The sequence below is a fragment of the Hyaloscypha bicolor genome (assembly GCF_002865645.1).
Source record: "Hyaloscypha bicolor E unplaced genomic scaffold K444scaffold_87, whole genome shotgun sequence".
Classification (NCBI taxonomy): domain Eukaryota; kingdom Fungi; phylum Ascomycota; class Leotiomycetes; order Helotiales; family Hyaloscyphaceae; genus Hyaloscypha; species Hyaloscypha bicolor.
Window position 1 is genome coordinate 2,091,448 of NW_020194589.1, and position 21,985 is coordinate 2,113,432.

At 50.7% G+C, this 21,985-nt stretch overlaps 10 protein-coding genes across 10 annotated transcripts; 4 read left to right on the forward strand and 6 right to left on the reverse strand.

The window, feature by feature from the left end:
• Positions 1-1,277: 1,277 nt before the first annotated feature.
• Positions 1,278-3,249, reverse strand: K444DRAFT_418574 (uncharacterized protein). Its single transcript, XM_024872688.1, has 2 exons — positions 1,733-3,249; positions 1,278-1,684 (listed from the first exon to the last, which is right to left on the reverse strand). Exons 1-2 carry the CDS (start codon positions 3,153-3,155, stop codon positions 1,380-1,382), a joined length of 1,728 nt encoding a protein of 575 aa, XP_024735819.1. The 5' UTR covers positions 3,156-3,249; the 3' UTR covers positions 1,278-1,379.
• A 575-nt stretch (positions 3,250-3,824) lies between these two features.
• K444DRAFT_630572 (ZIP zinc/iron transport family) lies at positions 3,825-5,175 on the reverse strand (the record flags this gene model as incomplete). The annotated part of the gene is made up of 4 exons (XM_024883233.1): positions 3,825-4,540; positions 4,590-4,830; positions 4,889-5,004; positions 5,073-5,175. The coding sequence occupies 4 exons, from the start codon at positions 5,173-5,175 to the stop codon at positions 3,825-3,827; spliced, it is 1,176 nt and encodes a 391-aa protein (XP_024735820.1).
• A 3,225-nt stretch (positions 5,176-8,400) lies between these two features.
• K444DRAFT_643672 (mitochondrial distribution and morphology protein 10) lies at positions 8,401-9,641 on the reverse strand (the record flags this gene model as incomplete). Its single annotated transcript, XM_024884879.1, has 2 exons — positions 8,401-9,494; positions 9,545-9,641. The coding sequence occupies 2 exons, from the start codon at positions 9,639-9,641 to the stop codon at positions 8,401-8,403; spliced, it is 1,191 nt and encodes a 396-aa protein (XP_024735821.1).
• Positions 9,642-9,837: 196 nt separating this feature from the next.
• K444DRAFT_630575 (uncharacterized protein) lies at positions 9,838-10,552 on the forward strand (the record flags this gene model as incomplete). The annotated part of the gene is made up of 2 exons (XM_024883234.1): positions 9,838-10,028; positions 10,087-10,552. The coding sequence occupies 2 exons, from the start codon at positions 9,838-9,840 to the stop codon at positions 10,550-10,552; spliced, it is 657 nt and encodes a 218-aa protein (XP_024735822.1).
• A 648-nt stretch (positions 10,553-11,200) lies between these two features.
• K444DRAFT_664115 (RNA-binding domain-containing protein) lies at positions 11,201-12,829 on the reverse strand (the record flags this gene model as incomplete). Its single annotated transcript, XM_024886926.1, has 4 exons — positions 12,518-12,829; positions 12,288-12,415; positions 12,095-12,200; positions 11,201-11,895 (listed from the first exon to the last, which is right to left on the reverse strand). Exons 1-4 carry the CDS (start codon positions 12,777-12,779, stop codon positions 11,201-11,203), a joined length of 1,191 nt encoding a protein of 396 aa, XP_024735823.1. The 5' UTR covers positions 12,780-12,829.
• A 116-nt stretch (positions 12,830-12,945) lies between these two features.
• Positions 12,946-13,792, forward strand: K444DRAFT_653185 (mitochondrial ribosomal protein-like protein subunit L51). The gene is made up of 3 exons (XM_024885864.1): positions 12,946-13,005; positions 13,057-13,139; positions 13,190-13,792. The coding sequence occupies exons 1-3, from the start codon at positions 12,967-12,969 to the stop codon at positions 13,479-13,481; spliced, it is 414 nt and encodes a 137-aa protein (XP_024735824.1). The 5' UTR covers positions 12,946-12,966; the 3' UTR covers positions 13,482-13,792.
• A 936-nt stretch (positions 13,793-14,728) lies between these two features.
• On the reverse strand, positions 14,729-15,723 carry K444DRAFT_530924 (triosephosphate isomerase; the record flags this gene model as incomplete). Its single annotated transcript, XM_024874933.1, has 4 exons — positions 14,729-14,757; positions 14,810-15,415; positions 15,544-15,614; positions 15,686-15,723. The coding sequence occupies 4 exons, from the start codon at positions 15,721-15,723 to the stop codon at positions 14,729-14,731; spliced, it is 744 nt and encodes a 247-aa protein (XP_024735825.1).
• A 697-nt stretch (positions 15,724-16,420) lies between these two features.
• K444DRAFT_418774 (uncharacterized protein) lies at positions 16,421-18,528 on the reverse strand. The gene is made up of 2 exons (XM_024872690.1): positions 16,899-18,528; positions 16,421-16,713 (listed from the first exon to the last, which is right to left on the reverse strand). The coding sequence occupies exons 1-2, from the start codon at positions 18,204-18,206 to the stop codon at positions 16,687-16,689; spliced, it is 1,335 nt and encodes a 444-aa protein (XP_024735826.1). The 5' UTR covers positions 18,207-18,528; the 3' UTR covers positions 16,421-16,686.
• A 323-nt stretch (positions 18,529-18,851) lies between these two features.
• Positions 18,852-19,983, forward strand: K444DRAFT_630580 (uncharacterized protein; the record flags this gene model as incomplete). The annotated part of the gene is made up of 3 exons (XM_024883235.1): positions 18,852-19,396; positions 19,432-19,439; positions 19,649-19,983. 3 exons carry the CDS (start codon positions 18,852-18,854, stop codon positions 19,981-19,983), a joined length of 888 nt encoding a protein of 295 aa, XP_024735827.1.
• Positions 19,984-20,122: 139 nt separating this feature from the next.
• K444DRAFT_418764 (uncharacterized protein) lies at positions 20,123-21,071 on the forward strand. The gene has a single exon (XM_024872689.1). The coding sequence runs from the start codon at positions 20,261-20,263 to the stop codon at positions 20,750-20,752; it is 492 nt and encodes a 163-aa protein (XP_024735828.1). The 5' UTR covers positions 20,123-20,260; the 3' UTR covers positions 20,753-21,071.
• Positions 21,072-21,985: the final 914 nt, after the last annotated feature.

Genomic DNA, 21,985 nt, shown 5'->3' on the forward strand with positions numbered 1-21,985 from the left:
TGAACTCTCTTGCAAGGGCCGCGTGAGTTTTGAACATCTCCAGATATGTCTCCTCGTAGGCAGTCTGCAAAGCAGCTTCGATATATGACAACTCTAGTTTCGCTCTTGTCCCTAATTTCCAGTCAACCAAATGCAACAACAGAAGTTTCGTGAAGTCTGGGAACCTACCCTCTTCTGTCACCATCACTGATGCCGGCGCAGGTTTTTCGTTCTTACTGTCGGACAGATTCCACAGGATCACTGCTCCAACAAGCATCCATGGGTTGACAGTCGTCTCCTTCCTCCAAAACGCGAAATTTCACTTGCGAGAGCGTTAGATCATATATATTGCTTGAATATGGGGAATTTCTCATTAAGTTTTCTTGCCAGTCTGATCGCATGCAAAGCTTCCTTCCTTGCATCTTGCAGCTCGTTCAGAGTTTTTCTCTCTACGACTTTTACTATTACCCACAACAATTTCTGAATCTTCATCCCGTTTATCGTCTAGCGAGATGGCTGGAGCTTGAATGCCTCCAGACGTCGGTGAATCGCGAGTGCTCGTGCAACTTCCCGAACTGCGGAGCCTCGTAACGAGTATCGTATACAATGCTAGTTGTTTGTTCCAGGATCTGGTTTTGATTGAGTCACGGTACTACAAAACCAAAGAAAATCACGTCTTACATGTCTCGCGTTCTTTAATCTGGTCAAGAACGGCACCATATTGCCTGAAGATATCTTCTTGGGGATAATGGTATCATCAGAGACTGACCTCAAGAGAATCTCTGCTCGATGATACCAAGCCGTAGTCTTGGCAAGGTCGTAAGCAAGGCCGATACGTTCAAGGAGTCCTTCTGGCAAGGTCCTATCGCGGCATGCCTGACCCAGTGTTTTATTCATCCAAGGCCTCCATAACTGCATCGTCGTTTTCATTTGCTTCCAATGTGCCATGTAGTCTCTGTACGTATGAGCCCCCTGAATATCTTTAATGATTATTGTACGAAATTGGTTCCCTGGATCTTGGCTCCGAAGAATTTACGAGGATGGCCATTTCGTACTGATATGGGCATTGGCGCTACCTCCAATCAAAGCCCTTTTCAAATAATGTCTGCAAATGTAAAAGTTTCAGAGGCCTGACGACCGAGGTAATCCTGGGAGTGCTGAAGATGAAAAATTACAAGTTTGGTGGCTTCCCCTCCAGCTGTTCCACTACGTTCCTGTGGATTGACAGGAACTGAATTACAGGTTTTCTCTTCGCAAAGGAGTCCGGAGTCTCCCACATCGCTCAATAAGAGGAATTTAAGGAGTGGTTCAATACGCTTTATTCGCTGCAGTGATGCCTTAATAATACAAAGCTCGTGGCTTAACATCACCCACGGTATCTTCTGACCTTACTTGGTCGTTTAGTAGTTTGGTAACCCCTCGAAGAGTCCGTTGTTTCCATTGCTCCGGGTAGTATGCCAATAAGGGCGCTTTTTATGTTGGACAGAGAGCGTCTGCTTTTGCTTTTGAGTCACGCCACTTCTAGAGGAGCCTGGAGTCGAAGCAGCCGTGTAGCTTTTGCGAAGCCGCTTGGATTCACTGCTGGCCGTTTTCTCTGGTGATGTGTCAGTACGGCGCTTTTGGTTGCTAATCGGCGATCTTGCTCGGCGAGATTGGGTCGAAGGCCGCGGTTTAAATGTATCGGAATTGTTCGTAGATTGTCGTGCTAAGTGAAATTAGCCTTTGGCATATCAATTGAATCAAACACACGGACCCTTGGCATAGCTCTTGAAGAGAATGTTCGGGTTGGGTCCAGGCTCTTCAGCTCCGTCGGAATCGTCGCATGTTTCTTGCTCCTCATCCTCATCCTCATCCTCATCCTCAGCCTCATATTCATCCTCATCCTCAGCCTCATCCTCAACCTCATCCACAGCCTCATCCTCATAGGTCGCATCTTCTGGATCATCGTCTTTGGGATGCTCCTCATCCTCGCAATCCTCGCAATCCTCGCAATCCTCCCAATCCTCCCCATCTTCCTGGGACATTGAATCTTCATTGCTCACGTCGGAAGTATCGCTTTCATCGCTTTCATCGCTTTCCTCAGTTTCGCTGCTGCTCGATGAATCTTTATCATTCCCAACTGTCTGGGACAATCCAGTCTGTCTGGCGTCTTTACATGTCCCAGCTCCGACATGATTTCTGTTTCCAGAACCTCCGCCTGTGATGGCGGCATCGACCGTTGCCTTAGAAGCGTTCCCGTGCGGAGAACTGCCGGGGTAGAGTGTTCGTTCTCTCCGTTCGTACCAGTCTACGTCGGCATCGGCGATCTTTGTACCAAAAACAAGTAGTACTTTCTGATCACTTCGGAACCTGCCGAGTGCCGGCCGACACTTCCTCAAATGATTCTTGAATGTAAGTATACTCGTCTTGCCAGACAAACTGAAGAGCTCCCCTCTGCATTCGTGACATCTCAAGACGTAGAATGTACCGCTAGGTTTAAGCAATTTGGATTGAAACACAGCTTCGTTCGCAGCAAGATCCTGGATCCTCACTGACCTCAAATCCAGCGGCTCTTCCGGTGTGACGCTACGTAGAGAACTCAAGTCACTATCATTGTCTTTTAGCAGCAATGGCTCAACGCTAACGCTCTCTTCTTTGTCTGCCGGTGCTGCCGGTGCAGGAAGCTTATTCGTGTTCAGAGGGTTAGCGTTCGAAGGGCCCCCGGGACTCGTGGCAGAGGAACTGGGGGGCGTCGGAAGGCCGCTGGCCCCGGCTGCTGGTGGAGAGTCCAGGGGTGGCCGCTCTGGGGTCGATATATTCTGCCTCGAAACCAGTTGGTTGCCTTCTACACGAGGGTTGTCGGACGTGCCCACAGTGTTTTCATGCGGAAAAGAGGACCTCAATATTTCCGTCCACCGAGGCACCGCATCTAAGCTGTGCTTTTCGACCTTGCTCAATTTCTCAAGACAGCTATCCCATCGAGCAGAAAGTTGTCCCATCTCTGCCTCATGTCGAAGCATGATCTGAGCAAGTTCTGCCTCTTGTCGTTTCTGAAGCCGAGTCTCGTCCCTGTTCCTTTGCCAAGAAATGAAATCGTGAAATTCGAGGTACTTTCCTTCCCATTCTTTCTCCGTATCTTTGGTCACTCTTTCGAAGTTGCCGTTCACCTTAGAGTTAGAGGTTTCGTGGCGAGACATGGTGGTTGTTCAATCCCACCGTTCCTCTCCAGAGGCGGGCGATATCAACTCACAATGAACAGGCAAGGAACACTGTGAGGGTATAATCAGAACGATAAAGTGATGTGGAATGCTCTGTAATGATGCAAAGCCGTGGTGGCGTAACGAACGATGAAATATAGCGATGTTGTGTGATGAATTGATGAAAGATGGAGGAAGGGTGGCGCGAAGGGTGCGGATTTAAGAAGATGCAAAGTAACGAGGAAGGAAGGAGCGGCTGTGAGGTGGAAAGAATGAAGGAGGAAGGCGGTAGGAGTTGCGTGAAGGTTGAACTTAAATCAGATACGACTCTGGTCGCTGGCCGCTCTTGCCGTCAGATATTAGAGCAGCACCCGTTACAACCTTTCCGAAACGATAATCACAAGATGACATGTAGATCAACATCTGAACAGAAGATGAAATCCATTATCACCCCTAGGTTGGTGCTTATCAATTTCTTCAGAGCGCACCTCGACAGTATAAACTTCATCGCCTCAGGTTTCAACAATTTCTCGCTTAACCCCTATTCTCCCTTCCATCTAATCTCTCCACAGTCCTTGAAGCGGCTTTCGTAGCCTCTCTCCAGTTTTACAATCCAGACTATCACCGAGTCTATGGAAAGGTCGTTCATCAAAGCGTTAGATCGTTTTTTCAGGCCCATTTGCCAAGCAAGGCCATAAGTCCTGCGCCAAGACACATGCAGAGATAAGCGAATAGCATCATCTTGATCGAGCTCTTGCGCATCTCCGGGTTGAACATGAATTCGTGAGCCATGAGTTCCACGAGTCCCGTGTAGATCAGAATACCGGCGCTGATCGAATCGAAGACGCCATTCACAATCAGAGTCCTTTGACTGCCGGGTGTGAAAGTCGTGCGCACGCCCAACCCGATGGCGATGGCAATAGGTGTGGAAACTCCATATGCGGCACCCAGTACCCATGGCATCCAAGCCTTCTTTTTTGGCCATTCGGCGGTGGCGAGTCGAGAGCCCAGACCAAGGCCCTCGAATGTCTGGTGGAAGACAAGCACAATGTAAAGTATATTGAACTCATGACCAGCAACGGCGAGTGTGAGACCAATGAAAATGGAATGAAAGATGACTCCGAATTCGAGAATGAAGAGGGCAGTCATCTGAGCCGCAAAATGGTCATCGTCTGTCATGTGGTCACGCTGATGGCCCAGGTGATCATCGCCTCCTGGTGGGTACGTGAAGTCGTCTGTTCTCCCAGGAATTGCTCCGTGGGAGGGGTCTTTGGATGGACCTTCCAAAGAACTAGAATTCGAGTCTGAAGCTCGAACAGTCACGTCGCCTGCTGATGATATTGGCTGAGGACCATAACCATGCCCATGGCTATGTTTTCCCGAATCTGCTCCTAAATTAGCCCGGACTCTGGAACGGGAGGGTGATGGACAAACCTTTTCGTATTATAAGTGGTGCATCATGGGATTTCTCATTTTGCCGCATCACACCCAAAGAAGGGTCGCTGGCCTCGATATCGTGTGCCTTTGACCCAAATATATCAAACCGAGCCGCCATCAGCTCGACAAAGAACATCGTGAAGACTGTCATAAGGGCAATCCCTTCTGCCCAGCTGTAATCTGTGATAGGTCCAGTTAGACATGGCGAGCTAAGAGCCCCGACAGCCGGCGCAAGCAGCTGGAGTATGTAAGCAGGAGCATTGTGATAGAAAAATAGGGGTGCTTTGGAGGCTTACATGTATGAAAGCTGTTGCTATGATAACACCTGACCCAAAATACTTCGTAATGAAGAAGGCTAGCGGTGGAACACGCATGCGTTTCGTTCGAGCAGCGGCAATGGGGAGGAGAACACCTGCGTAGGGACATCAGCTGTTGCGCTTGGGAGCTGGAAATAGCCAGCATCGCATGTTGGAAACATACCTAACATAGACCCGAAGCCAATGACAAAGACCGAGGAGATCCGGAGCCCTAATCGGCCATCATAGCCATTTCCGCTGTCGCACTCGACCGTGACGGAAGACATGGTATGAAGTCTTCGATGATGTCCAGCCCGCTGTACTCTTCACTCTACCACTTACACGTGCGAGCTTTGTTTTCGCTTTTTGATTCTGCCGGTTGTGCTCAAGTCTAGAGGCGTCGCTGGGCTTATCTATCACAGATGTCGACTTGAGACAATGGGGATTGTTGAAGGCTGAGGGCTGCAATGAAACGGCTTCTGGTAGAGCGCCCGGAGAGCTCGAGGTATTTGTATGCTTTTTCTTGCGGGAGCCGTCAACGGTACGTAATTACTAGAGGTAGGCCGTGCTGTTAGTGCGACTTCGGGGCCATGAGGGGACAGTAGTGCGGATTGAAGTGCAAAATGGGGTACCTTGTGAGGTAGGATGATATTGCTGGCCGTGACGCACTCCCAGCACAATCAATCATAGACCAGCAGCCCGTGAATAATAATGTGATGCGCTGATTTATCGCCAATTGAATGGCGCAGGATGCCAATGCATTCTACGCAGCAAGGAAGGTCTAGGCAGGAAAGAGGACGGCAGACAAGGACACAAAGAGCTGAGGTGGGAGGGGCAGCATTGTGAGGTGAGAGGGTGAGGTGGTGAGGTGGTGAGGTGGTGAGGTGGTGAGGTAGGTGCGAGATGAGGGCGGCACTTGCAGAAAAACACCTTGATGGGTAGGGAGCTGGCCAAGCTGGCCAAGCTGGCCAAAGATAACGACGCAACGACCAAATTTGCAGCAGCATTCTTGCGCTCGCTGCACTCGCTGCAGAATACTTGCTCGCGTCACAATAATGCTTCGATGATTGGCGGCTTAGAAAAGAATGCCAGCAGTCAGCTGGAGAATTCTCTCTTCTGCTTGTGCTGCTCCTCCTGCCGCCGTGCGCCAGTCGACGTTTGCGCGAGGAGGCGGATGTCCGCCGCAGGGCCTGCGATTGTTTCGGACGCAGCTTGCGACAGCAATTCCCTCTTCACCGCCGCGCCTTCAGGTCGTCTGTCTGCAGGGCTTTTGCTTTTGGCAGACCGGCTGCGAGGCGGCCACGCTTTGTCGCGACAAGTCGAGTCCAGTCCGATGCTCAAGTCTGCCAGTCTTCCACAGGGGAACTGGTGAAGGTCATGTTGTTGTACCTTGTTTGCATGCAAGCCAGCCGTTCAGGCGACGGGAGCCAAAGCTCCGTGCCGGATATCACGTGTCCAAGTACCGCTCACCCTTCCGAAAACATCACAATAAATAACGCTTTGTACCTTGAGGGCTAGATACTGACACTGACTGAAATCTGGTGGATGCTGATAGGTTGAAGGTTTAGAAGGCTGATGTTCGCGGGGGGGATATCATTTACTCGCGACAAGGGCCTCCATAGTGAACGAGAAGTTCCATGCCACAGTAGATCCCAGGAACAATATCTAGATTAGCGCTCAGGAGCAGTCTTAGTGACATTCAAGGGTTTGAAAGAACGAAGGAGGTGCTGTTAGTGGAGAAATTCAAACCAAACGAACTCATCAGCCCACAGACCAGCCACATCACGTGTCTGCACCAGCAGCCTTCACGTTCAGTGCCACATCCGCCGCCTCTCCACCGTTAATATATTTCCACTCCTTCTCAATCATCTAAATCCTATCTTCGCCAACAGGCTTCATCTCAAACACCATCTTCTCAGGCTTAGCGATCAACAAGCTAGTGTACTTGTAGATCGGCACAGGCACCTCATATCCCCCACCTGCTCCTCTTCTCCCTGGTGTCGAAAGCCCAGGCCAGACCACCCATGACGAGGAAGAGTTCTTACTCAACAATTTTGACGCCTTGGCATGTGCGGTGCCCAAAAACGGATTGCGGGAAGCCTTTTAGATTCGGGTATTTGGTGAGTGGTTCGAAATTCCGCAGGCTTTCGACTGTTCGTGAATTCGATATCGACGAGTTGAAAATGCTGTTTATTTATAGAAAACATACTCCCCCCATGAAAACGAAATGTAAAAAAGGCATGCCATGAACCCAAAGAAGTCAAGAACTGCCTATGTGGCATGCGCCAAGAGGGGTTGAGAAGCTCCTCGGATCGTTGGAAAGGGTAAATCGTTCGACCTTGATCAGATAACCCATTCGCTAGCGCTCATTGGACTTTGGCTTTTGCCTATACCAATGGGACGGAGAGTTTTAAGGGCTCAAGGAGAGTCAACCGGTCGAAGTTGCTTTCCCCTTTCCAAGGCCACGCGTGCCACAATCCCGTTCGATCCCTCCGAAACAATGGGTTTTGTATGTGCTCGGCATGCCAAGTCCGGGAGCATCGATGCAATCTCCTTGTTTCACAGCTCGAGACACTTGCTTGAGTTATTGTGGTCTGGTCCACTTAGGGTTCCTAGTGATGGTCGTCTCTGAGGTCTACTTTGACTGCAGATCGTAGCGGATAGTGGGCTGGCTACCGTTTGTAGCCAGGGCTGTGTTCGGGGTAGTCAAAGTTTAAAAGATCCGATTTACACGACCGTGGAACTATTGAAGACTAAGTGACCATGCATGTCATTACGGGAACGATGAGCAGACTAGCGAATCGACAAGACCGCGCGCTTCCAGACCGTCTCTTGCCAAAGATTAATATTCGAGAAAACATTTTGTATTCGTATCTCTCTGTGAACTACAAGAGGACGGTGTCTGATATATAAGGATGTTCCCCACAGACGGTGGAAATCACAAGATAAGACTGGACTGGAGCTGACCAGCAAGTATATTTCGGACTCAAGGGGGACACTCTTGCGTAAGCCCTCGACTTAGCATTGCTTGGAGTAAGGGTCCGATGTTGTTGGCCTCCTGAAATCTGACACTTGGTATAAATGTCCAAAAGAGTTTCTTGGGACACTATCAGTATTCGGCACAGACAGTGCTTTCCATTACAGGCTCGAAGGTTCGCAGTCAGTGGGGTACATCAAGCCGTAGCTGGGCTCCCATCAAATGCCTTCAACGGCCCGCTCCACCCGAACAAATATGTCTGGCCGTCTCGGCAGTCAGATTCGGATCCGAATGTAGCAGAAATAACCACAACGGTATCTTATCGATCCTAGGATGAAATCAGCCCTGAGGCTGGGGGATGAATACCTGGAAGGCTCTACCGCCAAGGCTCCAACGGACAAAGGTACGACTATGGGTCCCTGCCAACAGTAATCAGATGTTTAGATCAAGATCCTGGCCTCCCGCAAATATGTCTTCGTCCAGTCATCGCAGGCGGTGCATGTTGTGACTTCATCCAGCCCGTTGAGTCCATGGTTCATGACGAGTACTGTATTTCCAACCCAATTGCCCTGAAAGGCTGGTCCTTTCTCTTCATATCAATGGAAGATCCGAGGGTGAACAGCAATTCCTTGACCCTGCCTTCCCACAATAGCCCAATTTTCCAATTCTGGTCCACCCGCGCTTTCAGGACCCCTACAACCTCCTCTGGCTCTGGGGCAAGATTCTGTTCAATGGGGTCAAGCCTCCATTCCAGCTTAGCGGCAATGCTCCGTTCTCTCTCTTTCGGAATTCGGGTCTTCATTCTCCACAACTCACATCCAAGCTTGACTTCACTCTCATAGCTGTAAACATTGAAGTCGAACTTGGAGCACAAAGCCAGATTCTTCCCAGCCTTCACCGTGTAGGTGGTGCTCAGATTTCCCATCAGCGGATTTAACGTCAATGTTGCAGTCAAAGGTACCCCCTTATGAGCAGGCAACGTAGCGAATCTTCCACCAAAGCTCACGCCTCCGGACTTGTTCAATGACCCATAATACATCTCTGCTCCAGCACTGAAGCGTCCATAAAATCGATCTTCGGTGCGCGGAGGCTCAGTAATCTCTTTCCGAGGATCTGGACCAAAGTTGTAGAGCCCTCGAAGTCCAAGCAGTCCTCCGTCCGTAGAATAGAGGGTTTCTGCGCTGTATTTCCCAGTATCGTACTGGTGGAGCGCGAGAATCGTCCCGCCATTTCGTAATCGACCATCACTGACAGCTGACAGCTTCAATTGCTGTGTTGGACTAATTCGGCGTAGATACAATGCTTCCAGCGTACTCTGGGGTAAGTAGAGTCGTCCATATAATAAGGAATCCCGCTTGTCTGTCCGCTTCCCTGTCTGCCATTCTTCCCACATCCACGATTCTTCTGGCCTGCGCAGCTCTTGGATCTGTCTGTAGCCATGTATAACATCATGAAGATCTATCTTTCCACTTTGGGAGGTTGTCTGTAGCGGAAGAGAGGTATAGAGGTATGAGAGAGAGCCGTCAACGAGCCCTACACTACCAATGGCGTATGAAGTTGCGAAATTGGGAGAAGAGAGGGACGACAGGTTAAGTCTTAGGCCACGAGGAGTTTCGAAGTCCAGCAGTGCTACAGATATGGTCAGTACCTAATTCTCGACCTTGAAGGGGACATATTGCCTCTAGCAGTAGCAGTTAATTGAGAGTACGAGTTCTCATAGTTCCAGCCCGAGACGTTATAGAATGCATGCTGAATATAGTCCATAAACTCCAACATGTTTTAAGGGGATTCGTCAATCGTATCTCTTAAGATTTGAGAGTTCGCACACTCGCTTTGCAGAAAGCTTGAGCTTCGCGCCTGCCAGGAGAGTTGAAGCGGCCGCTAGTGCCAAAACTTTATCGCTATCGAAAAAATTACTCCCAGCTGCATCTTCAACTCGAGCCAAATACCCCACATTCGAAGTTTTCCAGTAATGCCGAAATCAAAGCGTGCGAGGGTTGTCCACCTGACGAAAGTCGATAAGAAGGGAAAGGAGTTAACCATTAAAGTCTTCGCCAATGTCCGAGAATGTCTGGATCAATACCAACACTGCTTCGTCTTCTCCGTAGACAACATGAGGAATACTTATCTGAAGGATGTGCGCAACGAGTTGAGTGATAGCAGGTGCGTATTCGAGCCTTAGTGAGTAACATATGGGAATAGTTCTGATTTGTTTTGACAGACTCTTCTTTGGCAAGACAAAAGTGATGGCAAAAGCCCTTGGAACGACCCCAGAAGACGAATACCAGCCTTCGACACACCGACTCTCCAAGTTCCTCGTGGGCGATGTAGGACTTCTCTTCACCAACCGCGAGCCTACTGCCATCGAAGAATACTTTTCCAATCTCGCCAAAACGGATTTCGCGCGCGCCGGCACTCCTGCTACGAGATCGTTCACAGTTCCTGCAGGCATTGTCTACTCGATGGGAGGGGAGATTGATCCAGAGCAGGATGTACCCATGGCGCATAGTCTGGAGCCGGAATTGAGAAAATTGAACATGCCGACATCTTTGACCAAAGGAAAGATTACGCTGGAGAATCCATACACTGTTTGCAAAGAAGGTGGTATTTTGGATAGCAGGCAGACGAGGTTGCTGAAGTTGTTCGGAGTTGCAACTGCGGAGTTCTCTGTTAAATTACTTGCGTAAGTAGTTTTTCATCTTTATAATGAATTGGGAGCTGACTATGTGAAGTTACTGGAGTTCGGCGACGAATGAGGTCACGGAAATGGAAGCAATGGAGGAATAAAGCATGAATGCTCGCGTCCTGTTTTCTACAGTATCATACAATCAGGGGGGTTTGCTGGCGTTAAGCGGCGCTACCTTTTTATTATGGGAAACCAAAAGAACAATTTTGCTGCCTGAGCGACCTCTTCTTACCACCCGCTGTCCTCCTGCAGTTCTGATAATACAAGCAAGAATTCTTGAGCACTGAAGTCAGATAGTCAGATGGCACAACTGCCTTACCTCTGACTTTTACCTCCAAGATCAGCGTCAGTGTGTGCTCACCCAATGCAAGTAGGTCAAGGCGTGGAAAATGGCCTTCCAGGTTCCGATGCAATCCCAGGCCAGAAGATGGAAACCAGAGCGTCGAAGAGTCGATATTACCATGATGAAATCGGAAAAGCTGTTTGTGTCCGGTGAAAGTACTGACGTCGAAGAAACAGATGAGGCGACCGCATACTACCTTGGGTGGAAATAGCATCGAAGAACGGCTTACCCCTGGTGATGAAGGGAAGAAAGATTGAATACTCGAGAAACCCACCACAAGACAAACCGAATAGTGTCCTGCTGCACCTAATATCTCCGCAGCTTGCGAGGATCCTCTTCGTAGCCGCTGCCCTCGTACTGTCTTTTTCGTGAGTCATCTTCTCGTGGCCGTCCACCATATCCTCCGTCTCGGTCTCGATCACGGTATCCCCCATCTCTAGGTCTTACCGGCTCCATGTTGCTTCCAGAACCACCCCGCGGAGGTCCATCGCGTTGGTAGCCACGATATCCACCTCCACCTCCACCGCTTCTGTCATCATATGAGCGACCTCCACGCGAATCATACCCACCGCCAGAGCCGTTACGATCTGGTGAACCGGATGGTCCACCGTAGCCTCCCCTACCCCCAGAAAATCCACCGCCGCGAGCGCCACCCGGGCCTGCTGGAGCATTTGGAGGAGGAGCTCCATACCCGTTTTGTCCTCTGAAGCCACCACCCCCCTGGAAGCCAATGCCCCCACGACCCCGGCCTCCATAGCCGCCTCGTGGCTCGAAACCGCCTCTAAAGCCGCCACCTCTGCCACCAAAACCACCTCTGAAGCCCTGACCTCCTGCGGGAGGACCTCCAAAACCCATGGGCCGCGGTGGAGGAGCAGCTTTTGTATAGCCACGGCCACCTTTGCCTCCTCCAAGACGGCGAGGGACCCAACCTTTGACTGTCCGTCCACGTTCAACATCGACTTTGATGCGGCGGTCCTTGATTCGAATACCATCACAGTTGTCTAGAGCAGCTATTTACCAAGCGTGAGCAAGGCGCAGTTGTCAGTTATGATGCCCATACTTGTTATACCTTTAGCTGGGCAGAAAGCTGGAAAAGGAGAGAAGACAGGCAGCTTGAGGGCCATATCTTTACAAATGATACCATATATCTCTGGACCGGCGAGCAAGGCTGTGGGGGAAGGGGGTTGTGGTCAGGTTTACCTCTCATGTCCTTCTCTCGTTCATAAACCACAAATGCGTAACCACGGTGCTTCTTCTTCTTCTTGTTCGGTTTCTCATCTTGATGCGTGTCAACAACAATCCGGATCTGACACCAAGGTTAGCAAGGGAAGCGAGCGGTGAGGAGCATGCAGATAGATTTTCATCAATGTACTGGAGGGAACGGGGAACGTACTCTCTCAATGGGACCGAATCGACCAAACTCGCTCTCTAGATCTTGCTCCGTGGCATCGTAGCTGAGTCGCGCAACAATCAGGGTCTTGAATGCATCTCCGCGAATATTCGGATCATCTTGAGGCTTATCTAGAGACACAACATATTAGCAAATCTGAGAGTAGACAAGACACAGATGCCCAGAAGTCGGACAAGTGAAAAGAGAAATATCACAGATAGGGTCGCCCTCACAGAGTGCTGGTGCTTCCTTCAACAACTTCGCTTGACGCTCCTTCTTCTCCTGCTTGACACGAAATTTTCGCTCCAGCCAACTCTCTGTAGGCTTGTATTCATCAGTTTGCTTGTACTCCTCGAGTTGCGGGAGAAAGGCCGCAACGCCAGAGATGGCTGCTGTCTTTCGGTCTTCAGGCGCGTGGTCCGCTGGAGGAAGGAATCGAAGACCGGGGCGAGGCGCGAACAGCGCCAGGAGATTCGGGGGGAGCTTGTCCGTCATCTCAGTGATGCAAGTCGATGAGCGCGTGGCGGCGGTGCGGCTCTCGAAGCTGTGGTTGATGAAAAGGGAGAAAGGTGTCGCGTCGCAAACAAGGCAGGGGAATTTCTCGAAGCTCGATCACGTGCTTCGCAAAATGAAATGGCTTTAACCTCGCAATCGATCATCCTGTTGAATAACAGCGCCCACGATGACTGTGAGAGGTTTAAAGAAGGTGACTGTCTCCCAGGTATGAATGGAGATAAGATGAATACCCGTGCATGTGCTAATGAATCCGCAGAATGGGGTGGGAGCTTTCATCCTCCAATGTCACAAACTCTCGTTTCATTACTGTGACTGGGCCGGCAGCTCAAGGGGAATGAAGTATGCTTACCCGTCTCTCATCTGTTCAATTCGGTTGCTAACATTCACAGCTCTTTCCTTCGCAATTCTCTCCAGAGGTTCGCCGTTGCAAACCCTCAAATCGAAATCGAAGTCTCCCCACGCCCACGAAGACACCCAGTCATCATCGGACATTACATTGGTGGACGACAAAAGGCTATATGTGTGCGGAATCTACAGAAGGAACAGATAATGCAGAAAGCGGAACTGCTACGGGATGCTAGCGGAGAGAAGTTGAAGAGAGTGACAAAGCCAGTGAAGAGTATCAACGAGAGTGTAAGAGGCGTATGGAGTCCTTATTATGGCGGCGGCATTACCGTATGAGGGAGGACTAGATGAAATAGATACGTGTATCATATGTGTGTGCATTGGCGACGGCGTTTTGGAGACTGACAGAAGTTTATACTCCTGAGCTCTCTTGCTTGAGAATAAGTCAGGGAATTGCAGCCTCTTTGAAGCAGGAGTCTCTGCGTCTTTCTCGGCAATACAATGTAAAAGATGTTGAGACCAGTCCCAGCATTGCAGGAGATATCTACAGTGCTCGGCAAAACCCCGTATCAGTGGAAATATCTCCTCTCTGACTGTTAGCGGGCAGTTTCTCTGCTCAACGCCCCAATTGCAATTTATGTTCCTCGTTCTTGAAGTCTTCTTGAATCCCGTTTAATTTCAGTATCTTACATATTCTGAATCTCCACCGCTTCTTGGTTCACTCGTAATCCGTTGGGTACAGAGGAGTTGGGCATCTGAACAATTTCAACTGTTTCTAGGCTGACCACGATTTGTAAGGTCACAGCTCATCTCAAAGGCATACATGCGCGTTTACCATGTCTAGATAAAAGGATTGGCCTAGAGAGAGCAGAGTTGCTGTTCGTAGAAGAGAGAGGCGAAAGCACCTGGCCAGCGTTTGTATTTAAACATCATTTCATCAAGTTGCCATTCCCTTGCGAGAAACTATGGACTTGGGCCAGAATTGTTACCGAACAACCCGGCCTCCGAGTTGATTACCATTGCGATACTCGATCTCCTTGCGGAACAATGCTCACGAGCAACAGTCGTTTGCCAAAGTAGACGAGTGTGCAGACAAGAACCCACCTAATACTCCAGAAAATCCACCGAAGGCAGGCTATGATGAGCCTTAGTATTCCAAAGACAACCTCTTCGAGGACCGCTACTGCTGCAGGCAGAATGAAAGTCTGCCCAATAGCCCAGGAGAGTGTGTGATGTTCGGAGAGACGCCTCAATACGGGACTCATGACCAGGCGCAGTATGACTCGGAGAAGGTTGAGGAGCCTCAAAAAACAAGTATTTTGTGGAGGCATAAAAAGCCACTGTCTTGGCTTATTTTCCGGGTCGAAGAAGACTTTCTGGATACTTGGAGGGGGGGATGAAGAACAATGTGTGGGTTGGTGGAGGCTATATCTATGAAGAAAGCAGACACAGAACTAAGAGGTTTGGAAGTAGGAGGTAGTTGAGTAGAGCTATTTACAACTGCCCTGGGCACCTCACTCGCTCATGTCATGATTCGTAACGCCACTTCACAGCCGTGAATCTCCTTTCTCAAGTCCATGTAGTCACAAATGGCTGTTGATAATATCGACAACTGCAAAACGTCAGTACTGAATAAAATAAGGCAAGAGAAAGAGGCAGCTCACAAGCAGGCTTGAGCGAAGCTCCACCAACCAAAAATCCGTCAATATCAGGCTGCTTGCTCAAGTCCTTGCAATTCTTCTCACTGACGCTACCACCATAGATGATCCTTGTCTCCTCTGCGACCTTCTCGCTAATTTCCTTCTTCAGCCACGATCGGATAGCAGCATGGACCTCCTGTGCCTGCTCAGTGCTCGCAACTTTTCCAGTTCCAATAGCCCAGATCGGCTCATATGCAATGACAATCTTGGACCAGTCTGAAACCTTATCCTTAACAGCCTTCAGCTGCATTGTAACGACATCAATTGTCTTGCCACTCTCTCGTTGTTCCAATGACTCTCCACAGCAGAAAATAACACCGATGCCTCCATCAAGAGCAGCCTTTGTCTTGGACGCGACGAATTGGTCATCCTCTTGCAGAATCACACGGCGCTCCGAGTGGCCGAGCAGAGTCCAGGTGATGTTGCTGTCCTTCAGTTGATCGACGGATATCTCGCCCGTGAAGGCACCGTTGGGCTTGTCGAAGACGTTCTGGGCTGCGACCTCTAGGCCAGGCTTGAGGTGCTCGCGGGCAAGGAGGAGGTAGAGAGCCGGTGGAGCAATAACGACTTCTGTTATCAATCATCTCTATTAGCAACTTTTCAAAGAATCTTTGCAGCTCTGGCGAGAGGGGTAGCTCAGAGGTGAGGCGAATTGTGTCTCCACTAAGGGGCAGATCGAAGCACCAGACTTAACGAACCGGTATTAGGATCCAACTTTGCATCGTTGAGATATCCGATGATCTTCTTAATGGCCTCAACAGAGCCATTCCTATCCTCAACAATCAGCTTTCATTCAGATCATGCAATTCAACATCCCGCACACCACCAAGAGAAACCGACATCTTGAAGTTACCACCAACAAAGAATTGGCGGGCCATGGTTGCAATTGGTGTTTTGGAGAGCCTGGGAACAGGTTTGGTGATTTTTTTGAGAGAATTTCAGGAGATTTATGGTCGAGGTTGCTATCAAAAAGTTTGCAACCTGCATCTCTGTCGGTAGAACCCGGTGAGGGAGGGGTGGAAAAAACCCCGCTACCGAGTTCTCGTCATTGGGCCCGAAGAGCTCAGGGATGGCTTCACGTGCGTGTTGCAAACCTTTCTCTGGACATCTCCCTCAACAACAGAGGCAAATCGGCTCGTTGCATCTCGAAATCAAATTTCCTGGAACCAATGGGTTCGCCGTCTCATATCTCAGGATCTCTCAATTGGTCATTGGACTCGAAGTTTAAGTTCTCCCGCTGCGGGGAGCCCCTGCCGGTTTGCCAGCGAGCTGTTCTGTTAGGCTTCAATTGGATCGAGGTGCATGATTGACAGCGTGGCCAGGTATATGATTTGCAGAAACAAAAGATTTCGGGCAGTCATGCAGAGGAATCTGCTCAAATCGTCGTGGACCATCCCACGCCCCCATCCTCAAAAGTCACGCATATAAAGAGAGGTCCGCTCAACGGAGACGGCGTTCTCAAGGCTTTTTCCAAGGCACGCGTTGAAGAGGTAAGTCATACTTGTGTAAAAGATTTTCCTTGTGCTGTTTTATTTGTACACCAGCTATAATATCTGAGGGATATGTGGAATCATTAATCGTTGCCCTTCCCGACGAAATCCTGCCCAAACCAACCAAGGTAACAGACGGATATAAATAATTCGATAGATACAGAGTAATTCCACTCCAAATACATTGAACTGCGCTGACGCATAAATAGGGCCATTGAAAATACATTCTTGGGAACTGAAATTGCACCAGAAGACCCGAGCTCCTCCTTGCGGTCCCAATCTATAGGAGACGGAAAGGAAAGGGTTGAAAATCAAGCTACTTGAATTTACCAGCCCCTGTTGCTGTCAACATCATGAGGATACCGACGCCGAAGTTGTGTTGGAGCGAACGGATAGCGATTGTTCCATACCACCGGCTCCGGTCTTCGCTCATAGAAAGAGTCTCTTATGTCGAAATCGGACGGTCGACGTCCATCGGGTTGGCCGTCAAGTCGGCCTTCGACAATGTATTCTTCGACGTCTCGTTCTCGCCGCCTGAACATGTCATCTCGCCGCCTGAGCATGTCATCCCGTCGAAGGTCATCGAGGTATCGATCATCAGCATAGTTATTCGGAACCGAATAGCGATGTTCCATAGTAGTAGGTCCGTATGAGATGACAGGAACAGGTCTCACACGCTCGATAACCCGCTCGACAGGTCTCGGCATGACTCGGTCAGCAGAACCGAATCTTTCTGCTTCGGCATCGACTCTTCCAGCGTGATATGCAGCCGCGACCGGATCCGACGTAGGAAGAGCAGTGGGGATGGGACGTGGTGGGACATCGGGCACCACGTAAGGTCGAGGCGACCCGCCATGGGGGTCGTAATGCAGCTCTGGAGAGTGAGCTCGATGCTCCAGGAAATATGTTTTTCGATGCTCCCGAGGTTGCTCCCGAGGCCTGCTGTGACTCCGGAAGGGCGGTTTGCCGTGGTTCTGTTTTCTGCGGCTATGGGAGTTCGAAGAAATCGAGGTGTCCATGGAATCCGAGCCGGTGAACGATGAATCACTGCCAGTGTCGGAGTCAAAAGAGTCCCCGCTACTCGAGTCGTCACGCCCGTGGTACTTCTTCTCCCGACTCTTGGATCTCCCTTTGGGCGCCTTGTCCTTGTCACCGCCATTAACCTGGATTATCTCGATGGGTTCGGGACCGGCTGGTTGTCCCTGGGGTTGTTGAGGAGGCCGCATACTATCAGCTTTCATCTTTTCGATGTTTTGAAATAGTATGACAGGGTTAAGGTCTTTGCGTGGTGACCGCTTGACGAAAGCGATCATGGAGACGGTTTCATACGCTTCACGCTTTTTCCCTCCTCTGAAGACGCTGATTGGCTTCGTGACGCTATCGAGCTGAACAAGTGACCACTCGAAGGCGCGGTCTACTTCTGTGGACGCAAGGTTGTCGACAAGAGTTGTGACTTGACCTTGCTGGTTCGGCATCAGTGCTTTCTTCTTGTCGGCTACGCTTCGCCCTCTTTCACTAAGCTTCTTGATTTGCTTAATGATATCCTCTTGCGCCCATCTCTCCTCGATAATTTCGGATCTCGCCCAGGTCCCTCTTCCTTCTTTCTTCGGATCGCGAGGAAGACATTTCCGAATAGTGTGGGCGGAGTATGTCGTCAGCTTTTTGAGACAAGCGGACTCGTCCATCATCTTTGGAGGCGTGATGTCCTGGATGCGAATGGATTGCTGTCGAATTGGCAATTGCTGCATGGGCATGCCGGGAGGAGGAGGCCTGGGAACCTGTGGTCCAGGGGGGGGTTGAGGAGGGCGTTGGCCCATTGCGGGGTTTCCCCGAACATCTGGAGGGGGTGGAGGAGGTGGGGGGCGTGACATAGCGGCGAAGATTGTCGTTGGTAGGTAGTGTGGATGAGTAAGTGAAGCTTTGCAATGATGAGGCCGGGCGACGAAAGTGAAGTTGGGGAAGAAGGGGAATTTCCAAGGCGACGGGCGAGGGGCGAGGCTATTAAGCTCTCGGGAGGGGCGAGCACCAGAGCCGCACTGCACAGCACAGCACAGCGGTTGTCTTTTTCCAAAGTGAGGCGGGCGAAAAGCGGTCGACGGTCGGCGGTAGGCGGTAGCTTCGGGAGGGTGTGAGAGGTGAGAGGTGGGAGGAGAGAGGTGTGTGGGAGCCAAGGTGGGCAATCAGAGTTAAGTACATAAGAATGCGTAACCCTAGAGCTGCAGGAGCGGTGGCTTTTTCCCATTCCCAAAGGCACCGATTATTTGAACAGTATCTGAGGAGTGGGAGTGGAGGAGGATCGCCCACGGGCTCGGCGGGGTCGTGTCGTCCCGATCCAATTCGTTGGCCCACACCAATGCAGAGAAGAGCAATGCTCGGTTACGCACTGCGGGCGCCCTCGCGCAACAAGTCCGGCTCCGACTCGCCAACATAAAACTACGTACAGGAAGCAATTCAGGACACCGAGTACAGTGCACCAGGTAGGAGCTACAGCGCATCACCGCCAAAACGACGGAACGATGGAGCTGTCCTCTGCTCTGCTCTGCCCTGCTCTGCCCTGCTCTGCCCTGCTCTGGCGCGCCTCCTGCTCTCTGCATCCGGATTGCACAAAATTCGAGCCAGCTACAGAACAGCAAGACTTCGTTCTCTTCGATCGCACTCTCGTGTGTGTCTTCCCACGCCCCTCGCCCGATATTGGTGGAGCAGGGGCCCCCTCTCGTGGCTCATGCAGGCTTGCTGCGAATGACCCTAAGGCTGTGCAGGATGGCCAGGCAACCACTCAAGATCCAAAGGATCGAGCCTCTGGCTTCTTGTCTCGCCCTGCGACGGGCGCGCGAGCGAACCTTGCGAGCACACGGGATTATCACTTCGCCGGGGCGACTACAGTATCACAGTTCTGCTGGCTGGTGCTTCGTATAGGGACGGATTTGATTCTCAGCTCTGACGGAGCCGGCTGGTGGGCTTCACAGGGCGACTGCCTGCACCCCTTGGCGATATATGGCAAAGTATTCTGCTTTCTCGGCCCTCACTTCCCTGATACGCTTCAATTCAGCCGTTGCCATTGGTGGGTGACCGATGCACTCGAATAATATGGAAAAGGGGTAGGTGTGAGTGATCACTTTGCAGAGGTTCGAGACGACGTCGTCGATGTCAGCGCGACGCCAATTGGCGAGCCCGCGTTTCAACTGCTTCAGGTGACAATGTACAGTATTCTAATGAGACGAATACCGTTACCGCATATCCAAAACGATCTCTCTCCTTCCTTCAGCTCGAAGCATCCCCAGTCCGAGCGCCCCAAAATGAATTCCTCGCCCAGGTTGCCAGGTTGTCAGCTTGCTAGCTTGCCCGAGAACCGACTTGAGTTCTTCCGCCAGTGTGCGTGCTGCCTCCAAAGGATCAATATTCTGCGAGGCAAAATTGCGAACCATGATTGCACACCACCTTCACGGTGCCCGGCCAGAGAGAGCACAAGATGTCTCTCCTTCCCTTCTGCCTCACCGAGCTTCGAGAAACCGGACCGCCGGCCTTCTACGCACGTCTTCCTGCAAATCAGAAGCTCTGGGAACAGATAACGGCTACTTCATCTTCGACCGTTCACAGCATGAAGCAAGAATGGGTTTTGATGTCGGTCACCGAAGATCGCCCGGCTAGCTAGCAACTTCGACAACAGCATGGACACGTCTACGGTCTCGAAAGCGACCACCAAACGGGTGTTCACTTTGGGGTTTTGTCAAGCTGCGATCGATGCGTCAGCTCAGCAAACGCGTTGACGCTCCAGTTGACTTTGAAGAGTCATGTCTGTGCAGTGCATATGCAGGCTGGCCCCAGATCGAGACTTTCTCTTGAACATTCCGTATCGGGAGATATTGTATGCCGCAGAACTTAGGAAAAGTAAAAAAGGACCTGTCAAAAGCGCCGTAGTCGTTAGATGACAGCGTCTTTCCCCACGTTAGGCCTTACCGCTTTGATGCAAAGCACAGCCCCGAGAACGCCAGAGACAGTCCACAACCTTGTGCAAGACCGATCCACTTTGCAGATGCCATGGTGGCTTCCATTGTTCAGTGCTTCTGTCATCCATTCTATCATCCTCAAAAATTGGGGGCCTCCGACGCCCAGGACTTACGCCCCATGGTATGCAGCCATCAACAGCCACATGCATGGACGGCAGAGCAGTCAAGCCCCCGATTGTAAAACCTCGATCTTGGATCCTTTGCATGATACGACACCCAGGGCTGGGCGAAGAATGAAACATAACTTAGCAAGCTCTTCGATTATGAAGAATTGGGAGGTCGCCAATCGCCAAGAAAGGATAAACGACACGAAGGACAGAACCGCAGTGATACGGGAGGAAACGAGAGAGCAAACCCCGCACATACCCCCTCCAAACCTTCCTCAGCGAAGCGATGCTCATGCTGATTGACTTTCGCTCCCTCCCCGAAGTTCCTCGCCACTGAGCGATGCACAGGAGCCAACCACCGGTCCTTCGGTGCTGTCTTGATGCAGGTGACCAGTTCGCACCCGACGTTGCTTTCCACATCCATCTTACTGGCTGAGCTCAACCTATTCACATGAAACTGAGAACTGGTCCTCACAAATCACAATCAGGAACTAGTCTACCACACCAATATTGGATATTCCAGGCCCTGTGAGCCACAGAAAATGTAAGGCGAACGAACGTTGCACTGCAGAAGCGATCATCCCGAGATCAGCCAAACAGGTTATTGAGGGGAAAGGTTGTACGCAGATGATGCGCCGATGCGGGGGATCGATTTGTGTTTTGCTTACGGTGCGAATGCTACGTCGGGAATAGGATCTGAAGGTATGTGCTACGGGGTACATGCGGAAGGGGATTTTCTGCAGCGCATCCGCGTTGTGATGAAGCTTAGATAGTTTCCATGGTATTGGGTGCACGGCAGCAGAGTCTCTCACGGCAGGCCGGCTAGTTGGCCGCCTTCATATTGTTTCTCCTGGACAACAGAGGTCATCAACCTCACTGAGCACAAGTGACAAGTAAGAGAATGTTGATTGAACGGTTGGTTAATGTTTCATAAAACTGTATGCAAATATGTTTCGATCAAGACAGTTGGGCAGCAATGCAATTCAATACATCTGCGAGCATCAACCCACTTTTGCGTCGTGGGCAGTTTGATTACCCTTCATGCTCGAGCAGAGCCTCAAGTTTGCTTAAACAGCACATCAGATACTGGGAACCTCGACTGATCATCTCAATCGAGACGGTGGCGAAGCAGGAAGAGTCCGAGTTGGGCAGCGACGATCAGCTCATGTCGATGTGCTCTTCTGAAGTTCCGCATATCAGACTGCCAACTGCCTATTATTGGTCAGTATCAGAAGCATTCGCCCTCCTCTCGGACGTTTCAGAGCCTCAACCTCTCGTATTCAGTCTCCCAAAGTAGTTGAGGCTCAACAACGGGGCTTCCCCTTCAGGTGCTTCGCTGTTCCCTATCACGAAGATCAATGGCAAAACTCGCACCGACAGATATCCTCCGAGAAGTATTTACCGCCACGTGGGTGCTGTGTCCGTGAACCACTCACGACGATCAACCTTTTTGCCACGCGGATGTCGTTCACTAGCTCGAGGGAGCAGGCCCGGCCCTCGTGCAGAGAGTTGCGTGTCATGCGCTTAGCCGTTCGG

Bases quoted from the DNA above. Each gene is read 5' to 3' on its own strand.
- K444DRAFT_653185 (XM_024885864.1), top strand. From the start codon at position 12,967: ATGACTGTGAGAGGTTTAAAGAAGGTGACTGTCTCCCAG. The intron at 13,006-13,056 runs GTATGAATGGAG...ATGAATCCGCAG, and splicing joins AGAAGGTGACTGTCTCCCAG to AATGGGGTGGGAGCTTTCAT. The intron at 13,140-13,189 runs GTATGCTTACCC...TAACATTCACAG, and splicing joins GGCAGCTCAAGGGGAATGAA to CTCTTTCCTTCGCAATTCTC.
- K444DRAFT_418774 (XM_024872690.1), bottom strand. From the start codon at position 18,206: ATGTCACGCCCCCCACCTCCTCCACCCCCTCCAGATGTTCGGGGAAAC. The intron at 16,714-16,898 runs ATGCTCAGGCGG...GTTCGCTCCAAC, and splicing joins ATGACCTTCGACGGGATGAC to ACAACTTCGGCGTCGGTATC.
- K444DRAFT_418574 (XM_024872688.1), bottom strand. From the start codon at position 3,155: ATGTCTCGCCACGAAACCTCTAACTCTAAGGTGAACGGCAACTTCGAA. The intron at 1,685-1,732 runs GTCCGTGTGTTT...AATTTCACTTAG, and splicing joins CTTCAAGAGCTATGCCAAGG to CACGACAATCTACGAACAAT.
- K444DRAFT_418764 (XM_024872689.1), top strand. From the start codon at position 20,261: ATGACAGCGTCTTTCCCCACGTTAGGCCTTACCGCTTTGATGCAAAGC.